Source organism: Oryza sativa, chromosome 5, assembly GCF_034140825.1.
Source record: "Oryza sativa Japonica Group chromosome 5, ASM3414082v1".
Lineage (NCBI taxonomy): Eukaryota > Viridiplantae > Streptophyta > Magnoliopsida > Poales > Poaceae > Oryza > Oryza sativa.
In genome coordinates, this window is record NC_089039.1 from 1,243,046 (window position 1) to 1,264,179 (window position 21,134).

Sequence of the window (21,134 nt, forward strand, 5' to 3'; positions counted from 1 at the left end):
AATTAATAGCACTCAGTAACTCAGAAAATTATGCTACAATTTCCAAAACTTAATCCATTGTTGTCACATATAATGAAAATCCTCATCACATTTTTCAAGCAGATAATAGAGTACCAACAACCAGTTGACATATCAGAGAGAGTAATCCAAAATGTAGATATAAATATATAATAGAACATGACCATCCAAGATGTTTTTGCAGCCACTGGTAACTCATCTGCATCACTTATAATTTAAATAACTGTTGAGCAAGACTGCCAAAAAGATGCAACTAGAGAGACTAGTTCAACACATAGCCTACTGAAATGATATAGCTTAATCCACTGCCTCCTCCTATGGATTCTGAGTATCACCTAATAACATTTCTTGTTTGTAATCTGTTCACTGTCTCCTCATCTACTATGACCTGCATCAAGAACATGATACTGATAAGCAAAACAAGAACAAACAAGCTGCAACTCTGTCATGGATCAGATGATATTGAGAGCTACAATGCCAGGGATCACCAGAACAAACCTGAGTAAGTTGTTTCATCAAACTGAACAGCTCAAAAGAGCAGGCGATCCATGGCAGTGTTCAGTGAGCACTCTGGAGAATCGATCGGCGAAGCCGACATCGAGTAGTTGAGCCGGAAGCTGATGAGAGAAGAGCTAAGAGCGTTGATCTTGGTTGTGCCTGAGAATGCAGCCTCAGCATCTGCACGCCTCTTGAACATCACCATGGCATATGCATTCTCTGTCTTGGCCTCCATGATCGGCCCAAACTTGCTGAAGATGTTGACAAGTTCACTTAGAGGAAGAACAGCACTTGGGCAGATGAAATTCAGCACCAATCCAGCCAGAAAAGGATCTTCTCTGATGTCACTGTTCTTCTTCTTCTCATCTGCACTTCTTGTGCACCTTCCCATTGTGAGTGAAATCGCCGGAGGAGGAGGAGGCGGCGCATCGCCATTGGTGGTGGTGGTGGTGGTGTCACGGTGGATCACCGCCGGTGACCGCGACATCTGCTGCGCGGCGCGGCTCATGAGCTTGCCGATCTTTGTGGACATCTGATGGGACAGTGGCTGTGGCGTTGGCTCGAAATTCTCCAGTTCCGATGCATCGTCATCCACATTGCCAGTGATCGTGTTCTTGGTTGCTCTTCCTCTCTTGCGGCGTGGCGCCATGGCGTTCGCCTCGATGCCGTGGTGACACGTGTACTCCGGGAGGCTCCTCGCGGCGGCGCCCCTCCACCGGTCGAACGCCTTCAGCTGCGCCGTGGCGATGGCGAGGTCGAGCCTGTCGGCTCCGGCGAGCGGCGCCACCGCCAGCGCGGAGACGTACCCGACGAAGGCCTCGCCGCGGAGCGCGCCACGCGTGAACGCCGCGTCGACCGTCGCGCCGTGCGCTCCCTCCCGGATGCCGGCGTTCTCGATCACCTGCTTCTTGGCCACGGCGGCGCCGTCGCAGCAGCAGCAGCACGAGAGCCCCGCGGCCACGCGGCGCGCGACCTCGCCCAGCGCGGCGTCCACCGAGGCGGTGAGCGCGGGCATGGCGTGGGCGCTCTGGCCGGCGAGGAGCGCGAAGTCGCCGCCGTCACCGCGGAACGGGAGGAGCTCATCCGCGTCGACCCACGCGAACGTCTTGTCCCAGAAGAAGGCGACGAGGGTGGCGCCGTGCTTCCTCCGCTCCTCCAGCGCCTGCTCCGACGCGTCAGCCGGGTCGAACACCTGCCCGGGCCACCACGGGTGGCACCTCACCTTGCCCCACACAAGCCGCCCGGGCGCGAACCCTCCTCGCCGCCCGACCTCCCCCTCGTCCTCGAAGGCGCAGTCGTACCTCGCGCGCTCGCCGGGCACCACCACCACCGCCGGCCGTGGCGTCGCACGCTTCTTCTTCTCCCTCCGCAAGCGGCGGAAGTTCAAGAGGAACTCCGCCACGTCAGGGTGCACGACGCGAGGCCGCCCCGGGCGCCTCACGGCGCTCACCTCCCCCTCGCCACCGTTCTTGGCCACCGCGCCGTGCGCCGCCGCGCCTTTCTCCGGCGGCGCCATGGCGATCCTCCGCCACCTGTAAAAGTAAAACAAGCGCCAAAAACCGATCAGCACCATGTCCTGTCGAGAGGACACGAGAGTGCGAGAGAGACGTACCGGAGAGTGGTGTTCTTGCTGGGGCTGGAGGAGATGGCCGGAGATATCGCCGGAGTTGGAGACGGAGGAGGTGGGAGCTCGCCGGAGCAGAGGAGGGTTTGGCTTGGGGTTTACTAGTAGTAGCAGAGGTAGAAGGTGTAAGTGTGTAATTTCGAATGTTTTCGAGGGGTTAAGTGAGAAATGTTTTTTGTCTGGACTTTGGACTATGCAGAACAGAAGTACTCCTGGAGTACTACTTCTGTGGATTTGTCAATTAGGACCTTGTATTTCGCACAAAATTATATTTCTTACAAGAAATTAGTGTTTTGTATAGACTATATACTATATAGACAGATTGACACAAGTTAAGTACACAAAAAGAAGAGATGTAATCTGATTGTGCGTTAGTTACAACCAAAAAAATTCTTGTTGATATGCACAATTGCCTGTGTCATCAATTTCATCATTTAACTATATAAGTTCTTTCTTTGTTTTGTTAATGTGTAAATAGTTTGAATATCCTTAATGCTACAATATTTTTTGACAACAAATGCAAATCTGCACCTGCCTTTTCTACACCTGTTCTCTGTATAATGCACGCTGATAATTGGTATGCAGGTAATGCAGCTTGTGCGGTTTATAGGTAGTATCAAATTAAATATTCTCTTCGTTTCATATTACTCCGTATAAGATGCTTTGATTCTTTTTTATGTCAAATTTTTGTAAGTTTTACCAACTTTTACAGAAAAATGTACTAACTCTTTTAACACCAGAAAAATATCGTGGACAGATGACGACGGCGTCTTTTGGCATTGCGACCTTCGTGAGGGCGTCGTTTTTTTACAGTCTTTGCTCCGTGGTGGTGTTGTAAGCCCGGTGGCGACCGGTCTCGCATAGCAACGACTGGTTCAGTGCTCGGCTTCCCTCTCTATAGTGTATGTCTGGGCGGTTGGCACATGGTTCGGGACGTGTGCTCTAGTGCACATCCTGAAAAACTTTTTTATAACCTTTTCTTTCTATCTTAATAACATTGGATGACCTCCTTCGGTTATCCCGACAAATTTTATTAAACCGAACATTAAATATATTTTAATAGTATGATTATTTGGTGTTGAAAGTGTTGTTATGGTTTTTTTATAAACTTGGTCAAACTTAAAATAAATTTGATTAAGAAAAAAAATTAAAGTAACTTGTAATATGAAACAGGGAGTATTATCTAAAAAATATCAAATTTCATTGGGGATATTGTTGTAAATCACATAAAGGCTCTGGATTATTTCTGAAAGCAAAAAGAGAAGCAAGAAAGAAAAGCTGTGCCATGGGCCATGGAGAAGGGAGGCTGAAACCGAAACTGCCATGTCTGAAACTCTGCTGCTGCTGCAAATTCTGCATAGTTGGTGGTTGGCAAAAGATTCACACCATTCTCCCAATCCCAATTAACATACCCTTTTCCGTGATATATGTATCAGGTTTCATCAATGCATTTACAAGATATAGGTAAGCAAATATTCCTACAACCTTTTGTGCTTGGAATTCACAAACTTCTGTACTTTTTACAGGTGAGTTGAATGTCCATAGTGAAACATAAAAACTGATGATGGTGTTTCTGAAGTGGAGATGGGATGGTGAATGTATTAGCAGAAAGTTGAAAAAAAAACTTGGAGTTTAACTGTCTAAATATTTACTTTGAAAATTGATGGTCAAAGATTAAAATATTTGACTTGGGATAAACCCATAATGACTAGTAATTTGAAATGAAGAGGATGGAATTTAATTGTGCCTTAATTAAAACCAAAAAAATCTTCTTGATGGGCACCGCTGCATGTCCTTAATTTTATCATATACTAGTTATATAAGTGCTTTCTTCATTTTTTTAATGTATAAATGGTTAGAATATCCTTAATAATGCTACAATATTTTTTTTGACAACAAATGCAAACCTGCCTTTCCTACACTTGTTCTCTATAATTGACGGTGATAATTGATAGTATGCAGGTAATGCAACTTTTACTGTTTTTCGTACGTGCTTTAAAGGTAGTAGTACTATCAAATTTCATTGGGGGTAATGTTGTGAATCACATAAAGGTACTGGACTATTCTGAAAAAAAAAGAGAAGCAAGAAAGAAAAGCATATACCATGGGGATTGGGGAGGTTGAAACCGAAACTGCCATCTCTGAAACTCTGCAAATGCTGCAGATAGACACACACACACACACACACACACACCGTTGGTGGTTGGCAAAAGATTCACACCATTATCCCAATCCCAATTACCAGCAACCCTTTTCCGTGATTATCTGTATCAGGTTTCATCAATGCATTTACAAGATATAGGTAAGCAAATATTCCTCCATTTTTTTGTGCTTGGAATTCACAAACTTCTGTACTTACTACAGGTGAGTTGAATGATCCATAGTGAAACAGAAACTGGCTATGATCCTTCTGAAGTGAGATGGGAAGGTGAATGCATTAGCAGAAAGTTAAAAAAAAATCTTGGAATTTAACTGCCTGAATATTTACTGTACTTCTTGAGGGGCATGAATTGCATTGCATTGCTTGTGGTTACAGCAGCTGGAGTTTTCTGTGTTTCAAGACAAGGCAAGAATGGCATGCGTCCAAGAGAACTTTCACCCTTTTGGCCAAAGCAGCTTTTCACCACTGCAGAGTTGCAAAACATGTCTTGTTTTTGTTCCAATGGAACAGCAAAATTCTGAATTCAGTGCTTGGGCCGAATTTTGATCTTCTTCTTCCAGGCCGAATTTTGTTTTATCCTATTTTGGGCCGAATTTGGGTCGATTACGAGGCTGGTGATGAAGGCCGTCCGATTCTTTGGCCCAAGGACCAGGCTACAAATTTTGGGCCAAATTGGGATACTGATCCAATCTTGGGCTGAATTTGGTTAACGCATCATTTTGTCTGACAGTCATGTGGTACAATGTTATTCACGACAAATTTTGAGGTGCAAGCCCTGATTTCAGTTAATTTTTGTCTCATAAAATATCAATGTGCAGGCCCATCAATAATTCAATTGGTTTATTTGGGCAGTAATAATCAAGTCATCATGGGCTCATGGCTTTGATTGAACTTGCAGATGATTTTAATTACATCGAAGATGAACTTTGAATTGCATGGGCAAAGTCTTCATGCTTCTTCTGCATGTCTTTCTCCTTTCTATATGTTAGTGGAGTTCATGTTTCTGACTTGGTACTCAGATTTTAAGTTTTTAACCTTCACAAACCGGTATGAAATACATACTCCATGCAAAAGCTCAGTCTCGTGTTGCTCTTTCATTCACAGAACCAATTAATGAGCTCATACTAGAAGAAAACAGTGTTCCATTTTGTAATAAGTAGCCTTTGCTTTTGAGATGTTCTGATGAACGCATAATGAGCCATGATTTCAGGGCCTTTGTCTGCCATATCTGAACCTTCTTCTCTTTCTTTTTATTTCAATAGAAAAAAGTGAAGTTAGTGATCAGATACAGAAAATGCATATAGTTAGGTACAGTAGTAGGGGCAATTAGTAATTACTACTCACCCGTCTCACAATATAAGGGATTTTGAGTTTTTGATTGCAACGTTTGACCACTCGTCTTATTTAAATTTTTTTTGCAAATATAAAAAACGAAAAGTTGTGCTTAAAGTACTGTAAATAATAATAAAGTAAGTCACAACTAAAATAAATAATAGTTTCAACTACGTACTGCATCCTATCCTGTCACTTGTTCAACCAGCTGTTCTTAATTCCACACAGCAATGAGCTGAGTTTAGGAGGTGGTACCTCCATTATGTAGTCCAAATCAAGCTATCAGACAAACACCAGCAGCTGACAGTCTATCTACAGTCAGTACTGGCAATGCCATGCCTTAGCTGCTAATTAACATAGCTCACCGAGCAAGATGTTTAGTGCTAATTAAACTACTAGATCCAGTGTAGTTAATGTAATCACCCCGTGCGCCTGTACACTTGTCATCTCTGTACCTTTATCCACCTTAATGAAATGAAATGAACAGATGAACAATGGTACTGTATCTACTAGCTAAGCTAGCTTTGCTGCCATTTTGCTCAACAGTACACTACTGCACCCCAAGAGATGCTCATAATCTAGTTTAAGAGATAGGATTACATACACCATAATTAAGTTGGAGTTGCTTCCAAAATTTGTTCTGAGAGTTTGTTTCTAAATTGATGCTACGAAATTGTGCAGGCCACGCATGAAACTAATGCAACCAAAAAAAAACACTAAGGGCTGGCCCACTAAGCTAGCTTGATGCTAAAGATGGATTGGGATTAAGGTGACATTGCTCGGTGACATTCCACGTGACATTGAGTCACTGACGTGTGGGACCCACGTGGGTCCAGGCACATGTGGGTCCCACATGTCAGTGGCTCAATGTCACGAGAATGTCATGGGAGAATGTCACTGGATCTGCGTTCCCATTATTCAGATAAGTGAAGCAAGATTAATTGTTAGGTGCAGGATCAATTGTTTTTTTCAGATGCAAGCAACACCTGCGTGCCTACAAAGAGATTCAGGTAGTAGTAGTACCACATGTCCACATAGCATGATTTTTCAGGCATGATGCACCACCCTTCAGTCCTATATAGTCTTTGAGCTAATCATACTCCTTTGCAAAATTCCTGATTAGTGACTAAAAGTATCTTGATTGTGAAGCTAGCGGTTGCCTGATTGCAGCCTGCACACTATCTATTACTTTCTAGAAGGGAATCAACACAAAGCAAGTAGAGCCTCTGTCAATTAGTGATTTTGCTTAGCATGCTCGCTGCATTATAGTAGCACCTACCAGTCTCTTGGATTGACTTTCCTCGAGAGTGAATTTTCAGAGTTAGTTTAAAAAGTTCACTCGCTGCCTCGCTGGTCTCTTGATTAAAAATTGTGTTAAAAAATGGAATATGATGAACAGGTATAATATGTCTAGTAGACTGAAGGTTGTACGTCTTAGGGCAAAGATCTCTCTCATCTTATTTACATCCTACCTATATATGTGCACGCATAATTAATCTCATAGCAATGCAATGTCAACCAAGCTAAGTAGATAGGATGAATGCCTTCTTGAAACATTTCAACGAGTTTCATCGTTTGATCTTCAACTTGTTAGTCGTTATTAGGGTTCACAGTCCTGTTACTAGACAAAAAATGCTCACGAGTGATTTCTTCGGTTTTTACAAAAACCGTGGTAAACCAACAAAAACGAACAGTTTCGGTAAAAAGAACATATTTCAGTTTAATTTTTTAAATTAACTTGATTGGAAAACAGTTTGTGCTATCAAGCCGGCCTTAGAAGTCTTTTTTCCTGTTGGGTTTGTTTTCCCTGGACATAGCCAAAATTGAAATTTTAAATATTAATTTTAGAGTTCATTTTGATGTTTTCTTCATCATGGTTTAGTTTTCAGCATTGGTTTTTAAGTCGTTAAAAACATATTTATACAAGTTTTACTCTTTTTTTTCGCTAATAAACGTGCATTTTATAATTAGCTATAGGCAAATCGATGGACAATTAATTACTCTTTGCATGAGCTACATTTCATCATATTTATGGCCATGCCCAATATCTGTTGTTCTCTCAAAACTTTACATGTTTTGAATGTTTTTATTTGCTGTTCATAATCAACAACGTACTAATCCTTCCTATGTGGTTTTATTATTTCTGAAAAAGTAACAGTTATTTTCTTTGTTGCAGGTGTATGCAGTATGCGTCGCTCTTGTCTTATTTACATCCTACCTATTTATTTGCTTTCTTTCTTATTCTAAAATAATCAACAGCTATTTAGTTTGCTGTTCATAATCAACAACTAAACGGTCAATTACTGATTACTGTTTATTTGCCTTCTTTCTTGTTCTATAATAAGTATAGCAGATTGAAGGTTGCCTTAGGGCAGAGGTCAGTAGGTCACTATCGTCTTATTTGCATCCTACCTATATATGTGCACCCATAATTGATGTCACAGCAATGCAGTGTCAAGAAGTGTCAGCTAAGCTAAGTGGATAGGGTGAATGGTTTGTCCTTGCAACATTTCAACTTAATTACTCCTTGCATCTTAATTACCAGATATATACTCATTTCATCAAAAAAAATGTTTCAAGCTAATTGTCGTTTAATTTTGTTCAAAGTTTAATATATCTAATTTGACTATTATTTTTGAGAAATTCATATAATTTAACAACACGTCAATTATATATTTTAAAACATTTCTCCATTTAATCTCAACCTACTTCATTAAGTACCTGTAGCTAACTTAAAATATACTTACATTTTAGGAAAAGGGAGTATCATATAATCATATTCAATATACCTGTTGTTCCTCTCGATACTCTAGCACCTGTTTTGAATGTGTTTACAATTATTGTTCACAATCAAAACTAATCCTTCCCATGTGATTCTGATTTGTTTTTTCTATAAGAATTTCTGCTCTACTCAACACAAGTAAAGAAGCCGACGCAGGAGACAATCCTAATCGAGTGCTTGCTTAATAACATATCTAACTGCTAGCTCTAAAAATTAACTATCATCTACAACTATAACCTAATCATATGCTCTATTCGTCCTAAAATATAAGCATTTTTTTTTGACTTTGACAGTTTTTCAAGATGCTTCTTTGACCAACAATATCTATAAAAGTAAGATGTTTTAAATAAAAAGAATTACTTCCTCCGTTTCACAATGTAAGTCATTCTAGCATTTCTCACATTCATATTGTTGTTAATGAATCTAGATAGATATATATGTCTAGATTCATTAGCATCAATATGAATATGAGAAAATGCTAAAATGACTTACATTGTGAAATGGAGGGAGTACATATTATGATAGTTTGTTTGATGATGAATCTAGTAACATCAATTTTACATGATTAATCTTTTTTTTTTTTTACTATTAAAAGTCAAAGTTAAAAATATTTAACTTGTCACTGTACTAAAAATGCTTATATTTTAAAACGGAGGGAGTAATAATTAGATTTAGATATGTACTAATACACTATTAATATCTGGCTCACCTATCTCTCGTATATTTTTTTTTTGAGCTGAGCTATAGTTGGCTACAAATTATTTGTAATAATTAATCTGTTTTTCTTCTATCTTCTCTTTAATCTTCTTCACATGCGTATAAATATGATGTGAAAAATTATAAAACCCGTTTCTTACGATTATCTTATGCTAGGATTAGTACACTAGTAGTAGTATAATCACAGCTCGCTAATTACGATGCAGTGATGCAATCACCCCAAGAAAGAAAAGAAGGCACCAAAAGCAGAACACCCCCCAATCCTTCTTTTTTTTTCCCTCTCAAAGTATGCTGGAATTTTTTCACAGTTTCCTCGCAATAAATTACTGGGGTCAGTGGACGATGCCTCCCTTCCTTTGACTCACCAGCTCTTGTCGGGGAGCCAAACCCTCTCTGACCGGACACCTGACCTCCTCACGACAATGACATGTGGGCCTCACACCATCGTGGCCCCCACCCTGCAGTGACATGTAAACCCAGACCAACCAACCGGTCGCCGAAAGCCCACCACACACCGTTCCTCCTCGAGACCAGCAACACTCGGAAGGAGAGGAGAGACTGACAGGTGGGCCATGCGCCACGCACGTGCCACTGACTCGTGGGCCCCCACACGCGCCCCGGGACACGTGCGCGGCCTCGTGCGGCGGAGCCACGCAAACGGCCATGGCTTTGGCACAGCGAGGCGCACAGGCGCAGCGGCCGCATAAACGCTAGCTCGTCCACTCTCCTCTACTAGCAGCAGCAGTAGAAGACAACACACACGCAGCAGCAGCTGCAGCAAGGCAGTAGGAGAGGAGTTGGAGGGAGGAGAGGGAGCTCCAAGAATCACCAGAGAGCGAGCAAGAGAGAGGTGAGGTGAGAATGGTGTTGCTTTTGATTTATATGCCCTGCTTCTGTTTGCGGAAATGCGTGTGTGCTTGCAGTATTGTCTTGTGGGGTTGTTTCTTGGGTTCTTTGTATGTATGGACCATGGCCATTGTTGTTGTAGGAGGAGGAAGAAAGGGTGAGAGCTCTCATGGTTGCTGGGCTTCTCCATGTCCATGGCGTGTTTCAATAGCTAGGGATAAAGATCAAGAAAGGCTTCTTCTTGCTAGCTCCTTTTGCATTGCATCCCTTTTGTTTTTCCTGCACTCTTTGTTTCATGTCTCGTTGTTTATTTGGTTTGAGGAGTAAGTTCATTCCTTTCCTTAAAAAAGGTTCATTCCTTTTGAATCCTCTTCTTTTCTTTCTTCTCATTCTCATCTTGTTCTTGCAAACCGCAACCTGAGAAAGAGTTAGCAATAAATACCCTTTAATACTGTTAATAGTAGCACTAGAAATCCGGTGCTTTAATCCGAAATACAATGGCGTTGCCGTTACTGCAAGAAATGCAGATAAGTTTCAGTTTTTAAAACGTTTAAAGCTCCCATATTTTTAGCTGAGAGCATGAATCACGCTGCTTGCATCTGTCAGGTCCTCCCATCACTCCATCTGCAATGAATTTTAATCCTTTGGCCGCTCAGGTTCTTGCCACATGAATGCATTGCTTCACTGAACCAGCTACAAACATGGGCAAACACATTTCAGGATCTAGACCCATGGGGATCACAAATTCACAATAATGGCAGAATGGCTTTACCACCAGCACACACACAGGGCCTTCTCTGTAACTGTGCAAGTTTACTGCAGCCTTCTTCTCACTTTGAATTTTTGACCCTCCCTTTCTTTACTTTCTGCTATGTGCTATTGCTCCATTCCATGTAAGGCTGCTATTATTATTCCCCTCTTGAGAGAGAATGACCATTCTAGCCCATGCTGTTCATCTTGATGGTGTTGGATGAATCAAGGGCAGTTTGGTATTCCTGCAATTTTTTACATTTGTTGTGTGAATGGGTTCCTGCTGTGTTTGCCGGATTCCTGCTGCCAAAGGCCATTGGGGGTCCTTGTGGTTGTGGCTGTGGGCAACTAGGTGCACTGTTACCTCTGCCTGAGGTTACAGGTGTGAGAAGAAATGTAGTGCACATTACTTTCCTTTCATCTTTCTTGGTCTGTAAAAATTTCAAATTAGTGGGATCCTATGCCATTTTATTAAGTACTGGCTTTGCTACTCCATAGCTTTCCAAACTGTTGTTTGTTTCTTCTAAAAAAATGCCTATGCTAATAACCTGTACCTTTTGATACGGTAACAGTACAATTTCACCACTGTACTTTGCTTTTTCTTGCATTTAAAGTTTGCAATTTGCAAGTGAAATGTCAACCAGATAATCTTGTGTTGGCGTACATGTTTGAGTTGTAATTAACTTGCAACTTTGTTTTTTTATTACTTACCTCATGAGTTCTTTCTTCTTTCTTTCTTGCAGAAGTAAGGTGAGCTCAGAAGGATTTGGTAAGGGATCTCATTATGCAGACTTCAAAAACCAGGTTAGTTTTTTTGTCCTAGAACTTTCATGTATCTTGCCTCTTGCTCTTGTTTTCGCAGCAGGTATGCAGTTCTGCTCATGCATGTGCGTGTCTGAGACAGTGGTTACACCATGACCAGACAGTACTAAGTAGTATCCAAGGTTGTGTGTATTAAAATGGATCTGATGTAGGGGGGGCCATTGCAGATTGAATTTTCCATGAATTGTTACTTGCCAAATATACCATAAATCTTACAATGCACTAGTGTACTTGATCTTTGCTAAGTATTAGGCCTTTTCTTTTGGAAGATCATTTTTTTTCATCGGTAGCAACTTAGAACAGTCAAAATGAGAACATTCCTGTGCTTATTTACTAGTATTACCTTGCATGTTGCTGGATCTTGTACACAACCAAGTGAAGGTTGCCTACTGGTGAAATAGTTTTTGGATGTACTACTCTTGATTAGTCTTGTGTAAGCCAACTGTTTTCTCAGATTATTGTACTGCTCCTGTTATCAATCTCTTCATCATCTGGCATGTGAACTAATAGATCTGTATCTAAAAAAATCCGCACTAATAGATGGTATTTGAAAACATTGTCTTCAAAGTTGGTATATCAGTACACTCGGTTGTTCAACAACTTCATGCTTAGTGTACTGTTTGCGGTTAATTACAGTACTTACAATCATTAAACTTCTGTTTCCCTCAATACCTCTATTGTTGTTTTTTTTTTTGCGGGGAATACCTCTATTGTTGTTGTTAGTCTGTTGATCTTCAAGACAATTAGATAACATGTTTTTTGGCTATTGATTTGTGTAGGAATGGGCCTTCAGATGCCCCACAGAAGGCTTCTCCGGCAACACCACGGTCATCTCGGGTGGCGAAAACTGGAGGGAATGAAACTGACTCTGCAGGGATCACACCAACAAGAACCACTCCAGAGAGGAGCCCTAAGGTCACCGAGCGTCGGTCACCACGAAGCCCAATTACTGAGGTGCTGATATGTTTTGCAGGCATCGCGTTTACTTCACTACTTGGTGGATTCTTAGAAGCATATTTTTTTTTTAAGAAGTGCACCTCAAATTCTCATAAGATGTTTCAACACCAAAACTCTGCATATTTCATTATTCTGCAATGGCTTTGGGCAAGCAAGTGAACCTTTAGCACAACATACATTTTGGGACTGCAGATTTATTTATAGAAATGATATGTTCAGACACAAATTCTGAATATTTCATTAACCTGTAAGCAAGCAAGTAATATAATGATGGTGATTGACTTCAGAAACCATTTAGCACAGGAAAAATACATGTTCTTTTGTCATGTGGTTTTCTTTATTTGATTTAGTAAGTGTAAATTTTCTTAAATGGGTATTCGCTGAACAATTTGCACCCTGTTCCAGAAGCGCCCAAGTAGGCTGTCCGAGTTGGAGTCCAGGGTCAGCCAGCTGCAAGATGAGCTGAAGAAGGCCAAGGAGCAGCTGAGCTTATCGGAGTCACGAAGACGCCACACACAACAGGAAGCAGAGGAAGCAAAAAAGCAGGAGCAGGCTGCAACCTCAAAGCTCGAGGACCTACAGCGCCAGCTTGCCGAGTTCTCAGCTGCGGAGGAGTCCCGACTCCAGGAACTGCGGAAGGTCTCACAGGAGCGTGACCGTGCTTGGGAGTCTGAGCTCGAGGCTGTGAAGAAGCAGCAGTCAGTGGATTCAGCTGCTCTGAGCTCAGCCTTGTCTGAAATTCAGAGGTTGAAGCAGCAGCTGGGGGCCACCACAGAGTCTGATGCAGCTCGTGCCAAGCAATGCGAGTTTGCGGAGTCTGAGCTCGAGGGCTTGAAGCAGGAGATGGAGCTCCGGCTTGCGACCATCGAGGGCCTGAAGGTAAACGTTGGCGAGAGCGACAAGGCTGTAGCTGAGGCGAACGCGGTGGCAGCTGAGACCAAGAAGCAGCTTGAGATGGCACAAGCTACTATTGACTCGCTGCTTGCTGAGGGTGCCCGGTTGCAAGAATGCCTGAGGTCGAAGGACGCAGAGCTCGGCCAGTCCATGGCTCGATTAGCCACACTGGAGGAAGATCTGAAGAAGGCACATAACAAGGATGATGTTGATGGCAGCTTTGGCAGCCCTGATCATGGTGAAGCTGTGGAGAAGGTGGTGGTAACTATCCCCAATGGCAATGGCAGCTGTGGTGGTTCTGGCGCAGAGATTGAGCAGCTGCGGACGGCGCTCGAGGTGGCTGAGATTAGGTACCAGGAAGAACAAACTCGCACGACGATCGAGACGAAGACCGCCTACGAAATGCTGGAGAATGCCAAGTCAGAGTACGACCGCAGAGTGCGCGATCTTGAGCTGGAGCTGAAGAGCAAGAACGATGAGCTCACTGAAGCGAAGGCCACTTTGGCTGTCAGGTGTGACGGGAAGAGCGATGTGATGCAGCCAGAGCTTGAGGCGAAGCTGATGAAGTCGATCACCGATGCGACGGAGCTGAAGGCGAGCCTGATGGACAAGGAGACGGCGCTGCAGAGCGTGATGGAGGAGAACGAGACGCTCAAGTCGGAGGCGGGGAAGAAGGCGGCGGAGGTGCAGCGGAGGTACGAGGCGGCGGTGGCGGAGCTGGAGCTGGCCAAGGCGGCGGAGCAGGACGTCCGGATGCGGCTCGGGTACGTGACGGAGGAGGCCGACAAGAGCAGCCGGCGCGCCGCCAGGGCGTCGGAGCAGCTGGACGCGGCGCAGGCGGCCAGCGTCGAGATGGAGGCCGAGCTGCGGCGCCTCCGGGTGCAGTCTGACCAGTGGCGCAAGGCGGCCGAGGCAGCGGCGGCGGCGCTGGGAGGAGGCGGTGGCGGCATTGGCAGGAACGTGGAGCGGACGGGGTCTCTGGAGCCGGCGGAGTACACCAACTCCATGATCGGCGGGAAGCTGGCGAGCTCGCCGTTCTCCGACGAGCCGGAGGAGGAGTCGCCGAAGCGGCGCAACAGCGGCGTGCTCCGGCGGATGAGCGGGCTGTGGAAGAAGAGCCCCAAGTGACCATCGACGCCATGGACAGCTTGGTGTGGTGTGTGTACTAGAAAGAACTGAAACTGACTAGCTAGGCTGAGCTGATCTGATCACGCCATGGATGGGTTTAGCTGCAAACACTGTGAATCAAAGCTAGTTAAGTTAATTACTACTGGTTGGTTAGTTGGTTTTGCTGCTGTGGTCGCAGTAAAAAAAGAATGTTAAGAACTCTTGTAATGATGTTGGAGATGAGGAGCATCTACATTTTGGGCTGCATGCTGTCTTTGACAAGAGTGATCTTGTGTTGTTAGCTGATCAGGCCTGTATGCAATGCATGCTTTTGTTGCTTCATGTTCAAATTTCTCGCTGTCTAAACAAAAAATATTTAATTTTCTCGCATGGCAGGGCATAGTTCCATTTAGAATGGAGACATCTCGCATGGCCGGCGCGCGCGCGTCTCCTCTGCGTTTTTTTTTCGTTTCTTTTTTACCTTTTTCCCCTTTTCCTTTCTTTTTTCTGATTTTTTTTATCTTTAGCATCTTTTGAGTTTGAAAGTTTTTAAATTTTGAGTTGAAAATTAAAAATCTGATCTTAAAAGTTTTCAAATCTCGACTTGAAAGTTTTCAAATCTAAAATTGAAAGTTTTCAACTTTTTAAAATCTGAAGTTTTTAAAGTTTGAGTTGAAAATTTTCAAATCTTGATTTGAAATTTTTCGAATCTCGAGTTGAAAGTTTTCAAAATTTTCAAATCTGGATTTGAAAGTTTTCGAATCTCGATTCTCGAGTTGAAAGTTTTCGAATCTGAGTTGAAAGTTTTCAAATCTCAAGTTAAAAGTTTTTAATTCTGAGTTGAAAGTTTTTAAAATTTAACTTTAAAATTTAAAACTTAAATCGAAAGTTTTCAAATCTAACTTAAAAAATTTTCAATCTGTCTAAAAAAAAAATCTCCAAAATTTTTCCTAATTACTATCATCAGTGTTAAGTATATTAACTAATAAAGAGGAGTCCTAATTACTATCATCAGTGTTAAGTATATTAACTAATAAAAATGCTCGCCAGCTATTTTTCTGGCGCGCATGCGCGCCCTAGCAACCCCCGCTTGTTGATGCATGCGTCAGACAAGCGGCAGTTGAAATTTTTCTGTAGACTGTGTTTGTTTGGTGTTTCATGGGCCGGCCCAGCAACTAGTCGAGCATAGCTTCGTTTGGGGTCACATGTTTATACTAGGACTGCTCATGAACACGATAATCGATCGCCAATTACTTCATTGATTAATCCTTTTCCCCCCGAAGAATACTTCATTGATTAATCTCGCACAACATGATATAATTTGCTGTGATCATACCCACGGAAGAAAGAAACTGAATGTCTGAATATACAAACCGGAGACATACATGAAGATCATCATCCATTCAGATCACACATGAATCATCCATACTCATCGATCCATCAGAAAGTCAGAATTCAGATCACACTTTTCTGAATGCTGACAGAAACTACAGAGATCGATGTCTAGTCTAGGCGACTAGCTCCACTGATCCAGGCAAGCAGGAACCGAAGAACATGCCGTAAGTAGCAGCTAGTACGACTTACATAATAGAAACCAACTAAACTAAACCATGATACTAACATAATCGATCGATCAGAACAGATCACTGGTAGTAACTAACTAATTAAGCAACAAGCACATAAACAGCGTAGATGATGCCGGGTAAGTATCCCAGGATGGTGAGCAGCAGGGCGATCCAGAACTCCATCTGCAGCCAGCAAGAATGCATGAAAAATCAAATCAAATCAAACAAAACAAGAATGAAGGATGAACTGCTTACGCCGATGCCGTAGCGGAGGAAGACGCCGAGCGGCGGCAGCAGGATGGCCAGCAAGATCTCCAAGAACGTCTCTGAACCCATCACTTACTTCACTTCCTTCAGATATCGATCGATTCTTCTTCAGTGTAGTATTCAGGTAGCTAGCTAGCTAGCTGGTGCTAAGCTGAGAATGCTATGGTCTCAAGTTGAGTGTGTGTGTGAAATGTTTAGCAAGTGCAGAACTCAGCTGGAGGACAACTCTAGAACAGATCGAGGAAGTTGGGCCACGTGGCACCTCAAAGCTTCCCTGGCATGGCACGTAGCCTTTGGTTCAGGGACACCTGTCCTGTCCTGCTGCCTCGCTTGCACTAGCAGGCTGCTACTCACTCCGTTCCCAAGAAGGTGAATCTAGACCTTAATATGATACATTCTAGTACAAGTAATCTGAATAAAAATACGTTCAGATTCGTAGTACTGGAATGTGTCATATTCAGTGGTTGGTTTTTTATGAGACGGAGGGAGTACGTGCGTCCCAAAACATTAGTTAGAGCATGTGCTATATAATCCAGCTATAAACATACTCTTTATGTAAAAAAAAGACAAACCCTAGGTTTCTGTACCTAATGTTTGACCGTCCATCTTATTTGAAAAAATTATGAAAAAAATTAAAAAGACAAGTCACGTATAAAGTATTAATCATGTTTATCATCTAACAACAATAAAAGTACTAAATATAAAAAAAATTATTATAAGACGGGCAGTCAAACGTTAGATACGAAAACCCAGAGTTTGTCTTTTTTTTTATGGAGGGAGTATTTCGAGAAGATAAAAGAGAAAGGGAAAGAGAAGATAAAAGAAAGGGAAAGCAGCGGACTACAAATTTATAGCCAGCTGTAGCATGGACTTCGAAATACAATGTGTGTATGATATCTGGCACCATGTATCGATAGTGTAATATATAGGTAGCTATTGTATGAATTGACTATATTAAATTAACTATAAATAATTTAGAGTTAGTAGTAAACTATACTATTAGTTTTATATGGGATTTGACTTATCATAAAATAACGAATCTATATATAGGTTAGTCTAGATTCAACGTTTTAGAATAGGTCAAATTTTATTCTAAGATTGCAGCTGTAACGGAGGAAGTAATTCTCTAGCTAGTGTAACCCAAAAAATACGTTTCTTTCAAAGTAGTGCAGCTGCTCATACGTACAAACTCATATACACATACGTCCTATCCGTAATGATATCTTTTAAAGAATGGCTGAGGCCATATGTATTCTACTGTGACAGATATGTTCTTTTACCACTGAAAAATAATTAGGCGTAAATATGAACATTCGTGTCTTCACAATAGCGATTACTACCTTCATACGCAAAATATAATATTTTTAAAATATCTTATATTTTAGGATAGAGAAATTTTATCTTTGTATATTTCTTCAATAAAGTACTCGAATACCAGGATCAACGCGGAAAGTTTCGATTGAAATAGAATCTAAACAAGGAAGAACATTTGTCATTAGTTGGTTATTAAAAGCATCCCAAAAACATCTAGATTAAAATATGGCTTTCAAATTAAGTTTCAAATTAGATGATGCCAAAGAAGGTAGGGTGCCATACGCAGAAGGGAAATGACTCATAGAATAGGAGAGGCAAATAGAGCTCTTGCACATTTTCACTAATTCATGAACAAAATCTTGGTACGTAGACACATTAATTCTAATTTTATTTAAAAATAGGTTTAAACTTAACAATTCGTGTTGCAAATACGGCTAGTTAAGCTTAAGGTGGAAGGGCGAATCATGTGTGTATATCTGTTCATCCAAAGGCAGGAGCTGGTTAGCGTCAAAAGTCTATCTGCGCGTCAATAGCAAGCAGAGAAGGAATATTGTAGTCTGATTTGTATGCCCTTTTTTTTTGTTATCCTTTTCAGATTGTAATCGAATATCCACTGAATTTATCAGTAGCTTTTCATGGATTCGCGTATATTTGTAAAAAAAAAAAGTAATCGATCGAGTTGTCCTTCTCTTATCCGAGCCCTGCATAACTAATATCTATATGATCGAGATCCCTGATGACGCAGGCATTTCGTGAGAGATGATCTGACTTAACTGCTTGACGATTAATAAATTTTAACATCCTTATCAACCAATTAATTCTGCCATCCTTTTCGTCATTTCTAATGCCCTGTTTAGCCCCCACACGCAAATTTTACACACTGTCACATCAAATATTTGACACCTGCATGAAGTATTAAATATAGACTAAAAATAATTAATTGTATAGATTGCGACTAATTTACGAGACGAATCTTTTAAGCCTAATTACTCTATGAATTGACAATGTAGTGCTACAATAAATATTTGCTAATGACGGATTAATTAGGCTTGATAAATCATCTCGCTGTTTACTGACGAATTCTGTAATTATAGTTTTTTTATTAGTGTCCGAATACACCATGCGACACCCTATATATTACCCGATTTGATACGTCAAAACTTTACACCTCTAGATCTAAACACGCTGCACAGATGCAGGAGAGATGTATATGTTCTGGGAATTAAAGAGAGTATGAAATATAATCAGGATTGATATACTGTTACCTAGGAGACCTTTCATTATTATACTATTTTTTTAGCTTTTTCACCAAGTTGTTGTTGAAGATTATTTGTTTCGAATACTTATGAAATCACTTTTTTTAAAAAAAATTCTTGTGCTGTATTACTTAATTAGAATACTTGATTTAAGTTATTATAAACTATTGTTAACTTTACTTAAAAATATTTAATATATTTCTACAACTAACTAGATGATTCATGATAATAATCCAATAAATAGTCCATAGCAATTGCTCTACCTGGAAATTGAGTAGAGGTAGCTAGTACTACAAGCAAAGCACAGGAACTTCCATCTGTGTACAGTAAACCTCCTAACAAGTAAACTACTTATATTAGTAAGTACTTACTCCCTCCGTCAAAAAAAAAGATAAAATGTGGGTTCCTGTGTCAACGTTTTACTGTCCGTTTTATATAAATTTTTTTTATAATTAGTATTTTCATTGTTGATAGATGATAAAACATGATTAATACTTTATGCGTGACTTGTCTTTTTAATTTTTTTTCATAATTTTTTTAAATAAGACGGACGGTCAAACGTTAGACACGGAAACCAGAGTCTGTCTTTTTTTTTTTTTGGACGGAATGAGTAATGAGTAAGCAAAGAGAAGCAACATGTCCACCGACCAGGCATGATCGAACACGTAGGTACGTTACACACGAGACGGGAGAATCTTACTGTAACTTGTTTCTGCAACCTGCATGACCCATGACTGAACCTGCTGGAATGCAGTGCAATGCAATGCAATGCTATGATCTGTTCTATTTGTATTTTAATTGATTTTAGTCCTTGATCTAACAGAATTGTTCTTCTTTGGCCGGTGCAACCAGTCCACTGCTGATATCTTGGCCACGAGATGCCCATACTACGCACTTAGGTCAACCTATCTTTAATTTTTTTAAAAGTAGTATAGGGCTATATGCTCCATAAAGATGTTACTAGAGAAAATACATTACTTCTACTCTGATAGTCAAACTGGTTAAGTCCATCTCTTCCTAGGAAGAGAAAAAAAATGAAAAAAGTTTTTTTTTTAGTGAAACTTACACATCTCACAATATAACACTCAACAACGAAACATCATAGTGACATCTTCAATCTTTAAAATATACTAACCAATCTTTTATAGCTCATAGATGTAGCGTACATGTGTTTGAGTTTATAAAGGGTGAGCTTGAGCTTGCGTATGTGTTTATATTGAGTTTCGAGAAAAAAAAGAAAAAAAAAAACATCGTCCCTTTATTCGCTTGGGTCCACATCCTAGCCAGAAGCAAAAGATTTGTATAACATACAGAATGATTTTTAGCTACATATGTAATTCATATTGTAAACTATTTTGACTTTTTTTACGTTAAACCTCAATAACTATAGCATGTATAGAGAAATGTAATAACTCTTAAAAAATTAAATTAGTTTCATTAAGTCTAACATTACATTTTCATAGGATGTTTATTTAGTGTTAAAAATATTATCTCTCTATAGTTTAAACTAAATTTAAAGAAGTTTGAAAAAAGTCAAATCATCAACGGATGGAAATTGTAAAATGGATGGAGCAGTAATTAAACAGGGCACATATTCTGTTATAGAGGATGACGCAATGGATAAGTAATTCATACGTGGCAGGTGGGCACTGTTGCTCTAGCTTATCCGGTTGGTGCTCCATCATCAGAGTCAGCTCATGACGCCAACCAACCGGCAGGATGGTGCCACGTGGCTCCGTGGACCCTCGACACGTAACCTGCCAAGGCTGATGTAGGTGCGTCGACGTGGCGCCCTTGGGGGTGACACGTCACGCGCGGCCATTGGTCGCCAGTTTTGCCGGTGCCGGTTGTTGGAATGTTGGTGGTTTAATTTGCCTTGTGATGTGTCGATGGTGAGCGTGACAATTGACAAAGGAGTCAAATTAGGAGTAGTTTACTCGTAATTTCGTCATGCGTAATCATTATTGTTACTTCGAGTTAGTTCTCCGATTTACATAACGACGCTGCTAATTTTTTAGAGTCGTACTTTCTCCATTTTACAATGTAAGTTATTCTGGTATTTTTCACATTTATATTGATGTTAATGAATTTAGATAGATATATATGTATGGATTCATTAAATACAATATGAATGTGTGAAATACTAAAATGACTTACATTATGAAACGGAGGAAGTAGTTTATAAAATGGACCAAGCATTTCGGACATAGAGAATATATGTTTA

At 41.0% G+C, this 21,134-nt stretch overlaps 3 protein-coding genes across 7 annotated transcripts; 1 reads left to right on the forward strand and 2 right to left on the reverse strand.

Moving 5' to 3' along the window:
- Positions 1-28: 28 nt before the first annotated feature.
- Positions 29-2,261, reverse strand: LOC112938999 (PWWP domain-containing protein 5). The gene is made up of 3 exons (XM_026025434.2): positions 2,129-2,261; positions 517-2,048; positions 29-406 (listed from the first exon to the last, which is right to left on the reverse strand). The coding sequence occupies exon 2, from the start codon at positions 2,030-2,032 to the stop codon at positions 548-550; it is 1,485 nt and encodes a 494-aa protein (XP_025881219.1). The 5' UTR covers positions 2,033-2,048; positions 2,129-2,261; the 3' UTR covers positions 29-406; positions 517-547.
- A 7,565-nt stretch (positions 2,262-9,826) lies between these two features.
- Positions 9,827-14,858, forward strand: LOC4337660 (interactor of constitutive active ROPs 2, chloroplastic). Of its 5 annotated transcripts, none has more exons than XM_015782187.3 (4): positions 9,827-9,987; positions 11,472-11,532; positions 12,330-12,504; positions 12,913-14,858. In XM_015782187.3, exons 2-4 carry the CDS (start codon positions 11,513-11,515, stop codon positions 14,527-14,529), a joined length of 1,812 nt encoding a protein of 603 aa, XP_015637673.1. In that variant the 5' UTR covers positions 9,827-9,987; positions 11,472-11,512; the 3' UTR covers positions 14,530-14,858. The 5 variants fall into 5 exon arrangements, with proteins under 5 accessions (XP_015637673.1, XP_066166924.1, XP_015637674.1 ...); XM_066310827.1 differs by having other exon boundaries at positions 12,916-14,858; XM_015782188.3 differs by having other exon boundaries at positions 9,827-9,982.
- Positions 14,859-15,890: 1,032 nt separating this feature from the next.
- LOC4337661 (low temperature-induced protein lt101.2) lies at positions 15,891-16,543 on the reverse strand. Its single transcript, XM_015782196.3, has 2 exons — positions 16,329-16,543; positions 15,891-16,256 (listed from the first exon to the last, which is right to left on the reverse strand). The coding sequence occupies exons 1-2, from the start codon at positions 16,407-16,409 to the stop codon at positions 16,173-16,175; spliced, it is 165 nt and encodes a 54-aa protein (XP_015637682.1). The 5' UTR covers positions 16,410-16,543; the 3' UTR covers positions 15,891-16,172.
- Positions 16,544-21,134: the final 4,591 nt, after the last annotated feature.